Source organism: Hippocampus bargibanti, linkage group LG02 (genome assembly GCF_051943395.1).
Source record: "Hippocampus bargibanti isolate YZ-2025 linkage group LG02, ASM5194339v1, whole genome shotgun sequence".
Taxonomy (NCBI): domain Eukaryota; kingdom Metazoa; phylum Chordata; class Actinopteri; order Syngnathiformes; family Syngnathidae; genus Hippocampus; species Hippocampus bargibanti.
The window spans coordinates 27,035,253-27,053,177 of NC_142735.1; the positions used below are offsets into that span (position 1 = coordinate 27,035,253).

The following is a 17,925-nucleotide window of genomic DNA, read 5'->3' on the forward strand; positions in this document are numbered from 1 at the left end:
TATATATATATATATATATATATATATATATAGGCAGGAAGCTTGAGGGTTCTGCGCAGTATCCGTGCTGTTCCCAGCACTGCACTTTTCTGGACCGAGATATCCAATGTTGTTCCCGGGATCTGTTGCAACCACTTGTCGAGTTTGGAGGTCACTGCCCCGAGTGCTCCGACCACCACAGGCACGACTGTCACCTTTACCTTCCAGGCTTTATCCAGCTCCTCTCTGAGCCCTTGGTATTTCTCAATTTTCTCATGTTCCGTCTTTCTGATGTTTGCATCACTCGGGACCGCTACATCCACGACAACGGCTTTCCTTTGCCCTTTATCTATGACCACGATATCTGGTTGGTTGGCCATTACCATCTTGTCAGTCTGTATCTGGAAGTCCCTGATCTTTGCTTGGTCATTCTCTACTACCTTGGGAGGTGTTTCCCATTTGACCTTGGTGACCTTGAGGTTTCCAGTCCATACTCCGCACAGATGTTTCGGTAGACTATGCCAGCCAGCCACCTGGTTATGCCACTCCATGTAGGCTTTCCCTGCCAGCATTTTACACCCTGCAGTTATGTGTTGCATTGTCTCAGGAGCCTCTTTGCCCAACCTACACCGAGGGTCTTGCCTGGTGTGGTATATCCCTGCCTCTATGGCTCTGGTGTTCAGGGCCTGCTCTTGAGCAGCCAGGATGAGTGCCTCTGTGCTGTCCTTTAGTTAACTCTTAATTGCGCTTGTTAGGGGATGCTTTGTATCAAATAGATGGAGACTTTCCCCTCCTCAAATATTCATGGTGGGAGTAGGGTTGTTGCCAAAATGAGAGAAATGCTTCTCGAGGGAATTGTGAGACTCGGCATTGGGATCAGAGGAAGCAAAAAGTGATGGAAGGTTCAGACACTTTCATCTTCAGGCCTGCCTTGTTTCCGGGGAACAGCTGACACGCTGCAATTGCCTCCTCCTCTTGTTCGCTCCCTCTGTCATTTCCTACGCCACCTTTTTTTCTCCGTGTGTCATCTTCAGATGCAAGCGCAGATAAAAACGAGTGATTACTGCTTTGTTTCCACCATGACAAACTCGGTGGCAATCACCGAGAATTGATTTTTTTTCATCATTATTATTATTGCTCAACGAGAAGCCCATAAGGGTGTTTTTATTTTCTGTTCATGTTTTTGTTTGTTTTTGTTACTAGTTTTTAAACTACAATAGCGGTTGTAATATGCCAGCCACTCATGTGACCTGGTATTCATGACCAGAGTGTTTGACTGTGAGACTTTGAGTTTCTGCTCAACAACCCTCTGCCCCACCTTCCACACAAACACACACGGAGAGTCTCTTGCAGAGTATGATGTCATATCAATCTCGCGAGCATAAGCAGGCTGTTCAGTGAGATGTGAAATTGGAACGCAGGCCTGGTTATTAGACAAACAGTGCACCGGCGCAACTGCGGCTTCTCTTGTCAATAACCCCCGAATAAGAAACTAACAGCTCATTTGTCCAATCACAGAAGCTGGTTATTGCGGCATCATTTGCACGTGTGTGTTTTTTTATTTATTTTATTTTATTTTATTTTTTTAAAGTGTGCCTCGATTAACTTCAACATAACGAAACCGTTGGCTTACATACATACATACATACATACATACATACATACATACATACATACATACATACATACATACATACATACATACATACATACACTCATCATTGTTGCTGATTAAAAACCTCTTAATTGACACCTGTTGCTTTCTGACTTGTAAGGTCTTACGAAGCTGAGGCATCACATTATCGTTCATCATGTTGATGATTGTCATAGCCAGTGTATGTATGTATGTATGTATGTATGTATGTATGTATGTATGTATGTATGTATGTATGTATGTATGTATGTACGTACGTACATACATACGTACATACATACATACATACATACATACATACATACATACATACATACATACATACATACATACATACATACATACGTACTTTTCATGGGCATAGAGCCCAATCCTTGAGCCGCAGACACGTCCGCAGATGGAACATGGGAGGCCGGATGGCAGGGGGGTACCAGCCGCCCGCTGGTGCCGTTGAATGCGTCTCTCTAATTGTCTGTCTATGTGGATTTGATGTATTTCAGAGACTATCCTGGCACAAGTGGTCTGCCAGGTTTGTCGGTTTGAGGCCAAAGTTTCGAGCGTCGTGATGTTGATGTTGGCTCGTTTGAGGAGGTCCCTGGTGTAGTCCTAGAGGCGTCGCTTTTGCCCCCCTGCAGAGCGTTTCACATCTTTCAGCTGTCCATAGAGGACTTGGCGGGGCAGGCGGTGATCGGGCATGCGGATGGTGTGACATACACACATACACACATACATACATACATAACATGGATATTTGTCCAAATATCACGTGCGGCGTGAAGTAAAGGTGGGAGAGTGAGCTACACTGCCCATAAGCTGGTGTCTGGTTGGTTGAACTGTGGGTTGTCTTTTTTGGAGGGTAGGGGGGGTTGTTTTTTGTTTTGTAATAGTTTTTGTGATCGCCAGTGAAAGTCATTCAACGACATCTGCCCATCACGGAAATTGGCCAATCATAATCAGGTGGCGAATTAAATGACACGCTACTCATGTAGTCTATGCAGTGTAAATAGATGTATGGATGGATGCCCTGGCTCTCTTGGCATTTGCACAACACAATTTGTGTGCCATAGCGCAACATGCAAGCCAACATATGTCTTGGTGTTCATTGTAAAACAATCAGACCATCATAGCCTCCCCACAATCGGAATCGGAGAAAGGTTCACTACTCGCTCTCTATTTCCATGATCTTATTTTTCTTTCATATCCCTCCTCCACACTCTCAAACCCGTCACGGCGCTTCTACTTTATATATGTATTGTTGTCTTGATTTTGAAATCGGTTTTCATTAAGATTCCACGCGTATCTTCTTTGGCTTGTGTAGATCAGGAAAATGAAGTTTGTTGTAAAATGAGTTGGTAGAATGTACTGTTTTTTTTCTTTCTCCACCCGACATTATTTGACAAGCCACCTTTTGTGTACGTTTCAAAAGTCTCTGTTTTTGACATAATGCCATACTTCCATCAGTTACTTCCACCTCATGAGGTATCGTACTTTCTCATTTGCAGCAAAGACTTACGGGGGTAGAACAATTAAACAAAGAACATCTAATAAACAATTAACTTAGAAAAAGAGCCAAAGATTTGCGGCAGACAATTAACCCATTCACTCCCAGACAATGTGCAAAACAGTGTCCACTCCAGTGCCAGGGTTTTTCTCATTTTCACTCATATGGCAGGAGCCACATCATTTTGAGTTTTTGGACAAGATAAACTTTCAATGCAGCGTAAGAAACTTTAGACTCTCTTCTTTCATCAAGAAAAAAAGTTTATGTCAAGCATATTAGGTTATAGAGCACTGGTTCTTAACCTGGGTTCGATCGAATACTTGGGGTTCGGTGAGACGATCTCAGCAGTTCGGCGGAGCCTCCGCTGACACACTTCTGTTAATTACGGAAACGGAAGATTTCGTCCAGCCCCAGTCGTTTTGTCCGTTGTTATGCCCGTTTAGCAATCGGTAGAGCTCTGGGCAAAATGGAGAAATACCACAGGAAATCGTGTGGGCAGTATAGAGTCAGAAGCGTACCAAAACGGAAAATGAATACAGAGAGAGAAGAAAAGAGGCCAGGTAGACTGCTGCTGCTTCCCCCATTCACAACGAATGAACAGGCTAGCCAGTAGCTTGCAGTAATCAACGTGTGACTGTCGTTGTAGTACATCGTTTTTATATGTTATCCATACTCTGTCGGGCAAAAGAAAAAAGTGGTCGGATGAATATGTCCAACATCCTCATGTATCATGGAACGTCATGGGAGTGAGCATCTTATTTGCATCCTTTGCAATGCCAAATTGAGCAACTGTACCCTCGCACCAGCAAAACTAAAGGAACACTTCATAAAGCTGATGAATTCAAGGTGAAGAGAGCTAGATTCGATGAAAGGGCCACTCAGCCTGCTCTTGGATATGTACATGTTAGCAAACCGATCCTCACAGCATCGTACGAAGTTGCTTACTTGATCGCAAAGCAGGGCAACCCACACACCATTGGGGAAACACTCGTAAAACCAGCTGCGTTAAAGACGGCGAATCTGATACTCGGAACAGCGGCCGAAGGTAAATGATCCCAAATTCCCCTTTAAAATGACACTGTCAGTGACAGAATAGAAGACATGAGTAAAGACATATTGGCTCAAGTAGTCACTGAACTGATTTTAAGCCCGGCAAAATTCCGTCTTCAACTCGACGAAAACACAGACGTTGCTGATCTAAGCCAGTTTGCTGTTTACGCGACAGACGACATGATAAATGAAGAGTTTTTATTTTGTAAGCCTCTTACAACAACAACGAAGGCAGCAGATGTGAAGAAGAATCATTGAAATTCAGCATAGCCAGGTTCAACAGCAACTCTTCAAAACAACAATGCTCTCAACGTTTTGGTGTAAACAAATGAACAAGTATCCAGTTGTTGCCACTTTACCTTCAAAAAGGTTACGGGGTGTACTGCTGCCTATTCCAGCTGATTCCGGGCATAGGTGGTGGCACCCTCAACCGATTTCCAGACAATCACAGGGCTAACAGTCAAAACAGCCGCGCTCACACTCACACCTAAGGACAATTTGGAACATTTAATCAGCCTACAATGCATGTTTTTGTAATGTGGGGGGACACCGGAGAACACGGAGAAAACCCACACAATCCCCGGGAGAACATGCAAATTTCACACAGGGAGGTTGAAGCCAGAATAGAACCCGGTTCTTCTGCACTGTGATTTCAATTGACTAACCACTGGCTGACCAGACCGCCCCGTTCTGCTTTTGTACTGCAAGTTATCCAATAAACGCGGACGATAAGCTTTGTTATTCCAACCACACGTGAGAAAACCACAGAGGGGTTTGAAGCATGCGCACTGCCTGGAGCCGCGTGCAAACTTGTTCAATTGCTGTCATTCGACAGATGAACTCAACGCAAACACACGAACTGCAGCACCAATGACAGTTGGTAAATGACGATAAAAAACAACAACAACAACAAACAGAATCCAATCAAGAGTGCTCCACCACCAAGGGCTCTCCAAACACATGACATCCACCTCCGCACTTAGTCACGGCTTTGAATCAAACGTCACAATAGTGGCTTGACTTGAGTTTGCACAATTAAATCAAGTTATGGATCAGAGGCATCAGTTGGTCTACTGCGCCACGAGAGATTTAGGACTAACTTGGACGATTCAATGGGAACCAAGATGACCTGCATGACACGGTATATGAGCGTAATTTCATGCGGTTAATATGCATTTTGTTTTTGATACAAAAAACAAACAAAACAAAAATCCAAAATTGTCCCCCTATTTCAATTAAATTTTCAATATTTTTTTCAGCTTTAATTGATGATTATGTTGTGATTCCGTTTTTTGTTTTAATTAAATTGATTTTTTTGCCCTAGTTTAACTCATTCACTGCTTGACGATGTGCAAAAATACTCTAGTGTGAGGGTTTTTGTCATTTTCACTGAAATTGCAGGGCCCACAGGATATTGAGTTTTAGGACGACATAAACATTCAATACAATGTTAGATACCTTAGCTTAGACTTTCTTCTTTCATCAGAAAAAAAAGATTCAATTCCTAAGTTATATGGATCTGCAGTTATCTAAGCTTGAAATCGGGGCGGCCGTACAAAATACAATAAATACATATTTATTTATCTAACACTTTAACAACAGTTGAAGCTTTAACAAAGCGCAAACATGGACATAATGCAAATGCTGCCCCCTTGTGGAAGGGGAAAACATTGGTAGAGGTCTGACCAGCGCTTTATTGGCAATCCCCAAGTCATGATGCCGAAAAAAATGTTAAATAATTTTGTGTTTTCTGGATTTTGGATGGGAGAAAGGTGCGCATTTCTTCCCATTCAAAACAGTAGAGTTGGGCGACCACTAATTGACTCTGAGAAGGTGATTGCAACCACCTGGGAATGGCCAATTGCCGCTGTGACCTGATTGGCCAGAAGCTCAGGTGAAGCACCTTTAAAACCAGACTGAGCCAGTCACTTCGAGGAAGAAAGAGAGGGAGGAAGGACAGCCTGGAGAGCAGTGGTACGCCGAAAACAGACATCCATTGTGACTTCAAATAAAGAAAACTCAAACTATCCTTCCTGGATCTGGCTGAGTGAACTTGTATCCTCTTTCCACCTGCTTGCTGTCTCGCCGCACAACAATTGGTGACAGTGGTGGGATCGTTTCACCCTGCATGAAGAAGGTGGGATCGTTAAGCCTTGCTGAAGTGGAGAAAGATAAGAGGAAGCCAAGATGAAGAAGGAGAGACGAGGAAGAAGTGGTGCAGCACAGGCCAACCAAACTGAACTGGAGAGTTCTGAAGAGGATCAAAGAAACCAGCTGCTTGAGTTGCCCCAAGAAGATGCCGTTCTTTTTTTCCATGAGGCGTCTGACAGTTACCAAGCCAAGGCTGGAACCGAGCAGAGTGAGCTGGAACCAGTGGTGAAGCCTAAGACTCAGACAGTGAGTACAACCAGAGCTCAACTTGAATTGGTGAAAGAAATCAGAAGTTTCATACAATATTCTAAACATAGAGAGGGGATGTTGATTGAACAGATCAACCAATTAAGAGATCAGATGCACCACAACAAGCAAGAATGGACATTTGATAGTCGATCAAGTCAACATTATCCTCCTCTAAAACCACAGCCTAAAAACACTGACCCTCGAACATCCAGGGCAACCAACCTTCCTCCAGCACAAGAAAACCCCATGTTTGGTTACCTACCATATGCCCAACCTCCACAGTTTCCTCGTCCAAGACAAGCTGCAATTCCCATGGTTTCTGAACCGAGAATTCCAGAAGTGAGAGAGGGTGAGGATGCGTAAAGTTTTTTTGTCAGGTTTGAAATAATAGCTAAAACCTGGGGGTGGAATAATAAAGAGTGGGCTGCTCGAGTAGTGACCTTACTGACTGGAAAGGCACTTGAGGCAAATGCTGGCATGGATGAAGAGCAGGCAAGTCCTACGAAGCCATTAAGGCAGCATTATTAATCAAATACGATACTGAAGAAACCTATCGACAGAGGTTTCATGGTACGATTGTTCCAATGGGAGAGTCAACGAAACCAAATGGTGTGGTATGATGAACACGCCAAAGAGAGAGGTTTGCACCCTGGACAGAAGGTGTTAAAAATTGCTACCTACGGGACCAAGTACGCTACTGGCAAAGTGGCGGGGCCCATACACTGTGACGAGGAGAATAGGACCTGTCACATATGAGATTCTCTGCCCTGACAAACAAAAGAAAAATGTTATTGCTGATTATTTGACAAGAATGTCTGAACTCTGAGGAGAGGGTGTGACTGATGTCATGATGCCGAAAGAAATGTTAAATAATTGTGTTTTCTAGATTTTGGATGGGAGAAAGGTGCGCATTTCTCCCCATCCAAAACAGAGTTGGGCGACCACTAATTGACTCTGAGAAGGTGATTGCAACCACCTGGGAATGGCCAATTGCCACTGGGACCTGATTGGCCAGAAGCTCAGGTGAAGCACCTTTAAAACCAGACTGAGCCAGTCACTTCGAGGAGGAAAGAGAGGGAGGAAGGACAGCCCGGAGAGCAGTGGTACCTGTGGTCTGCCGAAAACTGACATCCATTGTGACTTCACATAAAGAAAACTAAAACTATCCTTCGTGGATCTGGCTGAGTGAACTTTTATCCTCTTTCCACCTGCTTGCTGTCTCGCTGCACAACACCCCACCACCGCAAGAAAAAACAAGCCCCGAATAAATTCGGGAATGGCGCTTCACTTCAGCCTTTTCAATTTCCGAATAAATTTGAAAAAAAAAAATCTATCCAAATTGATTATTATTTTTTCACACACATGAACAGTGCGACAGAATTACAGGAATTAGGACATCTTTGTCTGAGGTTCTTACACATGGGGCCAATCAAGCTAGGACATGTTGCACTTTTATGAACGTAACATCCACCAAAGTGCTGATGACCACATTCATTTAAAAAAAAACAAAAGTGGAGACACATTGTAAATATCTGTAGATCACACGCGTCACATTGTTGACATGCCAAATTCAAGCGGGCTTGCATGTGCCTCACTTTTTGAGCGGGTCACTACGTGAAGATTCCCTATGTGGCATTTTGTGCTCCGCTCTATCTCGCCTCTTTGAGAGTGAAGTGGGCCTTCAAAAATTTTGCAAGGCCACCGGGATCTTCCTCTGCGGCAGGTGTTGCCGCGACGGCCTCGTTTGCCGCATACGTGTTTGCCGCATACGGTGATGGCAAAAACGAGCGAAATACATGATTGAACGCTTCAATCTTATAAAGGGTGACAGAAGATGTCCGCCAGGCTTAGCGGATAGCTAAATTTCCTTCATAACGAGACTCACTTTACCATAGAGGCGCTATGGGCTTATACACCTCACGAAGCCATTGTTCGTTGTGTGTCTATGTGTGAGTGGGGTGGGGGGTAATCTTCTCAAGCCTCCATGTCCCAAAGGCGCAGCAATCAGAAGGCAGACTGTAAATGATTAATAAAGAGGCTATTACGTGAGCCTCCATTTCAAATGGGCAGTTTCCTCCATGTAGCCGAGGCTTCGCGTGAGGTTAATTGAGACCTTGACGGCACTTTAGTCACCGCTTCATGCGTTCGGGTCTTGACTTCCATCAAACGATCAACCGATACGTCTGCGCTGCCGCTCGCTATCATATAACGACACCTAAGAAGGTGGAGGTAATTGTTGGCTTCTAATTGCATTTCGGTGAAACCCCGGAGTGAAATTCATCGCTGCTTTTAGCGAACAATAGCTAATGGGAACGTCACACCCCCGCCGTTGGTGAGAACAGTGGATAGCATCTGAATAGCGGATCAACCGTTTTTTTGGATTGGTCTTGCACTTTCCGTCTTGTGTTTGCTAAAAAATTACAAACAAGAGGAATTTGGAGGTGAACCGGAATTGATGGTCCATCAACAGAGGTAGGGTTCATTTTAGTTGCCATTTTAGGATGTTTTCACCCAATTTCAGTTACAATAGCAATCATTTGTTTGCACAGCCTCGACCTCAAAATTCTGTCTGCTGCTGCATAATTAGCAATGCAATTAAACGGGTCGTTGCCTGACCAATATAAGTTATTTCGGTTGGCACAAATTTAGCGCTTAATTCTACAGGCTAATACGTTCGCCAGCGTTAGCATCAATTTGTACCCCTCTAATTTAATGATATTGTGAGATGAAGCTTCAGAACGTGTTTAAAGCAAGTGCGAGGGTGCCAAATGAAGTCAGAAAATCATTTGACCGCCATCAAAAGAGGTCTTTGATTAACATCAGCATCACACAGCGCCACACAAGTTATCGTCACTCCACAATAGCGCTCAAGATCTTGTGCCATTTTACGGATGTGTTCAGCGTTTGTTGTGCGCTTCAAGTGAGTTGGCGAGTCTGAAAGACACTTTGTGCAGGTGGTGGAGGGGAAGAACACTTAGTGTTAAAGTACTTGTGTAGGATTAGCACGCCATTTTCCATTTAGATGCCGTCTTGTCATTATGTTTTGCGTTGTTGTCGGCGTGCATGTGTGTTCAGCTGGTGTGCTTGAGAGCTCTTTGCTTTTCAAGTCAAGGCGCAGTGAATTTAATCCCTATTATAGACTCTTATTTATTATTATTATTAATGCTTTTCATTGTCTTTACACTATTATATTTATGATTTATTCCCTTTTTGCATTACATACATACATACAAAACTCTTGTACTCTTTCGTATGTTCGACTATCGCGGTATAGCCTCAAGTCTTTCTGTGTCTTTACTGGTCGGTCTTTTTGACCATTTGAAAGCACCATCGAGTCAATGAAGCAGCTTTGAACCACAGGCAACAGCTGCAGTGCTTCATGAAGCTTCGTTTGGGAATCAACATTCCTAATGACATAACATATTAAATCACATCACTGTGTTGTGCTTTTCACTCTGGTAATCGGAGGAGGTACGGTGTTGTGGGATTCAGAAAAAAACACAAGACAAGTGGTGTATGTCTTGACTCAACCGTGGTTTACTTCGAATGCCCAGAGGCAATACAAATGTATGCCCACAACAACTTCCTGTCCAACAATGTGAATCGGTCCGACACGAAACACTAACCGAAGCAGGCGTTACTTGTTTAAATAAACATTTTAGATGTATACCATTTGTAAACCAATGTAACTTTGCGATTTGCTTTACCTGTAACCAAAATACTAAATAAGGTACTTTTTAACCTGTCACAACTGCACCTTAACGTTGAATGTTTTCATTGTAAAGTAAGTCTTTGATTGTCTTTGGCAGTTCAGGAATTCAGGTTCTGCTCACATTCCGCTGACTGTTTGTATCCGACTTTGTTGCGATGCAAATCAATTTGCCTCACAACGATGAGAAGGTTTCTTCAGCCGTCATCTGTACAAAAGTGAAGGTTTCGGACGTTTCGCCTCCTATCCAAGAGGCTTCGTCAGCGAACTAAAGTCTGACTGGTCGTATCGGCCCCATTTATATATCCCTAAAACGACCAGTCAGACTTTAGTTCGCTGACGAAGCCTCTTGGATAGGAGGCGAAACGTCCGAAACCTTCACTTTTGTACAGATGACGGCTGAAGAAACCTTCTCATCGATGGACCACTCCTGTACGACTGAGAGCTTACACAGACGAATTTGCCTCACAGTGTTTCTCATCCCTTATCTCGAATCTTGTTCGCCCCCGGCAGGAAAGGAAGAGTCCGTTGCAACCTTCAAGGGCAACGAGTTCTTCTGCTACGACCTGTCGCTGACGCCGATTCAGAGCAGCACGGACGAGATCACGCTGTCCTTCCGCACGCTGCAGCGCAACGGCCTCATGCTGCACACGGGCAAGTCAGCCGATTACGTCAACTTGTCGCTAAAGAGCGGCGCTGTCTGGCTGGTCATCAACCTGGGCTCAGGGGCCTTCGAGGCCCTGGTGGAACCTGTCAACGGCAAGTTTAACGACAACGCCTGGCATGACGTGCGCGTCACCCGCAACCTGCGTCAGGTAAATACGCAGCCCCTGCACATTGATTCACTGCACTGTCGATAACCTTTGATTATTGAATCATCTGTCACTTTTGGTTAAATTATTTTTCAAGGTTCGCAGCCACTGATTTGCTTCTATTTTTTTCTCTCTTTGTGAAACTAACAGCAGATCTTTTGCCAATAAGTTCAAGGCACTTTATCACTTCACGGTGGCACTCACTTCTCCCTTTTGTTGTGTCTCTTAAACCCGACTGAAGTATAGCCGAGGCCCACCTTGAGAGATGTATTTATTTTTGCACAATATTTTTATTTGCATTTGTTTTGAGTCACCGTATGCCACAGTTTGAGTCGTTTATTGAACATTGCGAAAAGTCAAACACGCAAATAGAAAGGATGAACTTTCACAAGGAGATGCTTAGGCCACAATTTGCCCATCTCATGTCACTCGTTTAGATGGGCCATGTCGCGTGAAATCGATTGCGTTGCGCTTTTAGCCATGTTGGATCAGGCCTGTCAGTCAAAAAAATGACATTACATGTCTCATAAAGGGGATGATCCTTTCGCGATTCACCCTGAACGGCACAGCAACACCAATTATATCATTTTACATGCATTTCGTCTTGATTTCTGTACCAAGCAGTTCTACTTTTCTGTCGTAAGAAATGTGGAAAGCTCAATGTCCGTTTTTTGTTGTTTTTGTTATTTTATAAGCTTCTCTTTAACGCTCAAGATCAGTTTTCAGCGTTCGTCAGGTTTTATGGCCTTCGTGCGCACGCAAACGCCTGCGCATCTCATATCAGCTGACCTCATCACTTGGCACTTGCGGAGTGCAACGGTGAGATGCAATCCATTTCACTTACATTGGCGGCGCTTACCAGCTCACATTTTGGAGGCTAATTGTAATTGGAACGAATGGCTTGTCAGAGCTAATAATGGCCGGCGCGGGCCACTCTGAATGCCAAAACAGGTGGGACGAGCGTTAAAAACCAAACAGGGTTCCCGAGAGTGAAGTTGTTACCAATTCGATGAAGTGCTCAACCCCTCATCTCCGAGTGACAAGCAACATAGATTTTCAGCACCCGAGACGTAGCGTGGATTGCGCCTGTCGGATTGGCCGAGCGACGCTGGCCTAATGACTTTCAAAACCCGACACGGGTTCTAAAGATTTGCGACGTGAAGGAGCCGCCAACCCGCTGAATGCATCGGAATGAGCAATGTGTGCAAGTGTTGTCTCTATCCACTGCTTTTTGGTTCAAAAGAACGTGGAGAATCGCACTTAAACAAACTGTGTGTAGTCTCTTAACTGACGTGGATCTGCTACAAATGGGGCATTATCTCAGAGCCGTTGAGTTTTACGACCAAGATTTCATATAAATCAGGGGTGGGCAAAATTTGGTGGACAAGGCCAAGATTGAAGTTAACTCATTCATTGCCATTCACAAATTTATTCCGGAATTGAAAATATGATGTAGAGTGCCATTCCCGAATTTGTTCCAGTTTTTTTTTCATGCTTAGGTGCAGAAAAAGCACTGGCCATGGCCTCTGGCAATGTATTTTTCTTTTCCACAAGGGGGCAGCATTTCCGTTTTTCCATGTTAGCACTTTGTTCCAGCTTCAGTGGTTGTTCAAGCGCTATATAAACCAATATGTACTGTATGTATTGCATTGTATTTTGGATAGCCACCCTCATTTCAAGATCATATAACTCCAGACCCATATCACTTAGAAATTAACTATTTTTTTTCTGATGAAAGACGAGTCTAAGATGACTAACGCTGTTTTGAATGTTGATGTAGTCCTAAAGCTCAATATTCTGTGGGCAATGCAATTCAAGTGACAATGAGAAAAACCCTGGCACTGGAGTGGACACATGTTTGCACATCGTATGGCAGTGAATGAGTTAAGACTACAAATAATGTAGCTGATTCGATCAATTTATTTATCATGCACTAATCATTGGCTTTTAGGTTAAAAAAAGAAAATTCAAGAAAAAAATGTTTTCTTAATGCACAAATGTTAACAATTTGTGCTTGTTTCTTGTTTTAACTCTATATTTCCTCAATGTAAATTTGAAAGAAGACTGAACACAAAGTATTTTGCTTTATTTATTTATGTATTTATATATGCATTTATTTATTTGTGTGTTTATCTTATATTTTATTTATTTTTTTAATTGTTTACTAATTTATTTTTACTTAAAATGGTGAAACACCTATTCAATCCTGCTTTTTATGCCTGCAAAAAAATTCAAACTCCAGGTTAGCTTAGTCATTGTAGTCGGATATCTAATGTGTATTCTGGGATGACAGGTGAGGTTTAGCTGGAATAATCACAATTTGTTTACCGTGAGCACGTCGAGGGACCAATTGCCCATTTCACTAATTGTACAATAATTTTATTATCATTTGTATTATTTTACAGTCATTTTATTTCAAGCATTCTTTTATCGTGGTCTTTCGATGGCGTGGATTTCACTTCAAGCAGGGTAGTCTGGAACGTAATCCAAGCGATAGGGTGCGGGATTAGTCGTAATACATTTGGAGCCAGAACTAACAAACCATTTCAACCAATCTGCGCGAAGAACAGTGTGCCTCTCTCGTGGTGCTTTCTAGCAGTTGGGCCAAATGCCCTTTGACCCTAACTCCACTCTCCATGCGTGCTTTAATCTGCTTTACATTTCTGTATAATGAAGAAATATATCCACGTAGCCCGTAATTCATGTCCAAAAGAAGTTTTGGACATCATTGTTTTGCATAAGCAGATTGTAGCTGTCAGTAAAGTGCACAATTAGGTGACTCTCAGAGGCTGGGAGAGTTTTGGAGGTGTGGGTATGGGGGAAATAAATGAAAATCCGCCAGATGACCACGGGGTTGCAGTGTCGCCTGGTGGTGATCTGGATGTACTACAAGCGAAGTGATGACGGTGATGTGATGGCGTTCTTCTGCGCCAGAGTCCCCCAAACGGGAAAATGGGAAAAGGGGGATTTTTCCGGTGACGCATGTCCGTCGGGAAGTCGGGACAACAAGATAAGAGAAGATTTGAACGCCACAATGTGAGACCCAAAGCAAAAAGGAGGGAAACGAGAGACAGCCGTTTGTTACTCATCCAAGCAAAACACAACAGAGGCGACACGTAATCCCCGACGCGACTTTACAAGCCGGAGAATCAACACGCAAGTGACAGAACTGGGACAGTCCGCTTTTTAGCCGCCGTCTGAACAGGCAGGCAGTGCAACTAACTGCCTGGCTTGTATTCCCCACGTTTTTTGCTGTTGGTGTTTTTTTTAACATGGACGCCAGGCTCATTTGTGCGACGTTTCCATTCGCGTTTTACCGTTCGCAGCGTATAATCAGGCTATGTTGGGGGAATGGGAATGGGAAATGTCATTTGTGATTTCACTGTGCATTGAAAAAGTCAACATGCCCCGTTTCAACATTTGTTTTCTTCGATTGGAAGAATGAGAAACCAGTGTAAAATATTTCAAAAAATTTCTGTACCATAAATGTCCCCTATTACCTGTTAAAACAACACATACATATTTAACAATATGATTGCAAAATTGTGCACACCCCCACCACTGTAGATTGGCGGTGTCAAAGTAATTTTTTTTGCCGCAGCCCACATTGTAGTTACAGTTTTTCTCTCAAGGGCCATTATGAATTTGGGGAAACCATTAGAATGTTTCATCTCATCCACATATTCCGTACAGAACGCACAACAAATTAATGAATAACTAGTTTTCAAATCAGTCAAAAATATTGACTGTAATTGTGGTTTCCATGGGACAATTTGAAATTTTGGTCGGGACTATAGCAAGCATCATGGCACCTGACATGTTTGATGTGCTTTCATGGGCCGAATAAAATAATGTGGCATGCCAGATTTGGCCCCCGGGCCTTGACTTTGACACCTGTGCAATAGCAGATTACAAAACATGTTAAATCATACACACTCAAATGCATCTGACTAACCCAAAGGAATGTTGTGGTGGACTTTTATTGACTCATATCAATCTTATTTTATTCATGTTTTTTTTATATTTTTTTCCCATAGGGTTCCTGGCAATGCTGTCAAGAATGGAATTGCACTAACTCTACAAGTCTTTTTTTTCTTTTTTTTTCTTTTTTAGGTTGCCACACATACACAATCGGCAAAAGCTTCTCCTTTTGTTATTAATCTCCGATTAATTGATTTAATTGCTTTCCTTTCACTCTGAACTCGGGCTGCTTTGTGTCCATTTGCGGAAATTTCATGTTATAAAAAAAAAACAAACAAACCAAAAAAAAATTGTCCCAGTCGTGAACACACACACACACACACACACACACACACACACACACACACACACACACACACACACACACACACGGACACACGTGCACACGCACACGCACGCAAGCACAAGCACACACACACACACACAAATACATATACGTCCAATTTTTTGAATTTTTTGCTAACTGTTGTCTCTTTTACTAACAACAAAGTCTCAATTTGTTCCAGTTTGATTCTGTTCATTGGTGCTTTGGTTTAGCCTCTCCAGTTTCGATCCCCTCCCCCTTACAACCCCCCCCCCCTCCCCACTAACTCACACTGTGTCATCCACGGAATGTCAACCATTCGACTTAACCAGCAACGTTAACATACTAACAAATGTGCTATCCTCTCTCCCCACCTTGTTTTTTTTGTTTTGTTTTCTAGATCCACGCAAATCCGTACTTAGCGTAGCTGTTTTCTTTGTTTCTTGATTTTGGATCTGAATGACCATGTTAGGGAAGGCGTTGCATTCTTTTCAATGCATTTTGACAGTCCTGTAGGTTATGTTTTAAGAGGAGGTGGATTTTCTTCCAATTTTTGTGGAGGGAGGGCGGGGCTTAAAGTATATTCTCTCGCGTTTAAGGTTTGGTCATTGTTATTATTTTTTTCCCCCTTTCCCTCCCCCATCCCTGTTTTCTCCTGTAGCACGCAGGCATCGGACACGCTATGGTAAACAAACTGCATTATATGGTAGTTATCATTCCAACTGTCCTTTAGTGTGGTTTGATCTTCTGGATATTTTTTTTCCTCCCCGTTTCTCTTCTGTTTGCTTTTCAATGTTCAATCTGCCATCAGGTAGCTGCCAAATTCTGCCTGTTCTTTTATTTTATTTTATTTTATTTTATTTTATTGCCATCCAAGTTCTTCCTTACCTTTTGAAACATGCATCCAAAGAGGTCTTCAAAAATTCCAATATGTCTTCTAGACTATTTTTGCTCTTTTTTAAGCCCCCCCACCCCACCCCCCTGCCCATTGGTTCTTTTTTTTCACGACTTTCCACATCAGCCCAATGGGGAAAAAAAATCAAGAATTTAAATTGAGCTTTAGAAAAGTATTTAGTTTTTGGTTCTTTTTCCTATGATTTCCCTCTCTCCTTCCCCTCCATCCTCCATTCCGATTTGTTTTTCCAAAAGCAACCCCCAAGACGTGAGCATATGCAGCCGACTTGTAAAGCGAGTGAACAAACATCCTCTGATGGCGCCTCCAGTGAATGTCAGTGTAGCACAAACAAAACAAAAAAATCTACTCGCGTTGATCTATTCATTTGAAAAATGCTTTTCGACTAGGAGCGGTGAAGATTCCCAACCCCTCTTCCACGGCGAACAGATCCGTCTGGGTGGCGCTAGAAATTAGCCAATTTTACACCATGCCTCCGGAAGTGGTTTGCTAGCAACTAATGGATGTATGACAGCGACGTTTTAATGGGCACTGCAATTTGATGCTCCTCCACTCGGTGACAGTTACCCTACGTGCCCATCTGTTGTCATTCAAATAACAGAATAGCTGTGTCACATCCCACAGAGAAATGTTGTTGACACCATAATATGTTTTAGCTGTGAGAATATCCATTTAACGCCTAAATATATTCCATTTGATTATAGTGGGTGTTTTCCACAAGGGCAATACGGCACTTTATAAAGCGACACCGCCGACTACCGCATTGGATTTATCAATATGCAAAGATATAGTTTAACCTGCTCTTTCGCCTTTTTATTTGTGATATGCATGCACTCACAGCCAACAATGAGGCACTCTAAATTGCCAATGATTGCCAAGTCATATAGAAGGACGCATAGATTCCACTGGAGGTGCCTTCAGTCCATTTTTGAAGTTCTCTGCTTCAAGTCCTGGACTGTGTGCGCGTGAGCCGTCATAAATACTAACACTAACATGCACTTCTGCATGAGACCCCCTCCCCTTTATGAACCTCCCCTCACCCACTTTTCTGAAAAGATTACATTGAGCATATATGTTTATGTATATATCACGGCTAACATATATACATGCATATATCAATTCTTCTAATATAATCAATATAGCCACACGACACGTTAGCCGCCACCCTTCCCCCTCTGTACTGTTATTTATTTTGACTTATTTTTCTTCTTGTTTGGTTCTGTTTGAAATTAACCAACTAAAACCAATACCGACCTCACACATGGAAAAAAGAAGGAGGGACGTAGCTGGGAGCAAGAAGAGAAAGGACACACACACACACACACACATTCACATTTTTTCAACGTGATGGTGACTTAGCGTGTGAGGCCTAAAAAAAAATACCAATGAAACTCAAAAAAAGGCACCCACGAGGTTACAAGTCCCTAACAGTCTGTGTGAAGGAAGCTTTAAGTCCCCACATGATCACAAAAACAAGAACACACACACACACACACACACACACACACACACACACACACACACACACACACACACACACACACAGAACCACGTTCTCTGCATTATCGAGAGTAATCTTTTCAGTGTTCTGTCATTAGTTAAAGATAATTTGGCATGATGAT

General features: G+C 42.9%; 1 protein-coding gene across 7 annotated transcripts in view; it reads left to right on the forward strand.

The window, feature by feature from the left end:
* The window catches only part of nrxn2b (neurexin 2b), a 406,291-nt gene that overhangs the window by 186,468 nt on the left and 201,898 nt on the right, over positions 1 to 17,925 (forward strand). For 6 of the 7 annotated variants that reach the window (XM_088990599.1, XM_088990598.1, XM_088990595.1 and 3 more), the window contains 2 exons: positions 10,807 to 11,108; positions 16,052 to 16,075. In XM_088990599.1, the coding sequence (XP_088846725.1) occupies positions 10,807 to 11,108; positions 16,052 to 16,075 (326 nt within the window). The remainder of the gene's footprint in view (positions 1 to 10,806; positions 11,109 to 16,051; positions 16,076 to 17,925) is intronic. The other variant, XM_088990594.1, reaches the window with a different exon arrangement.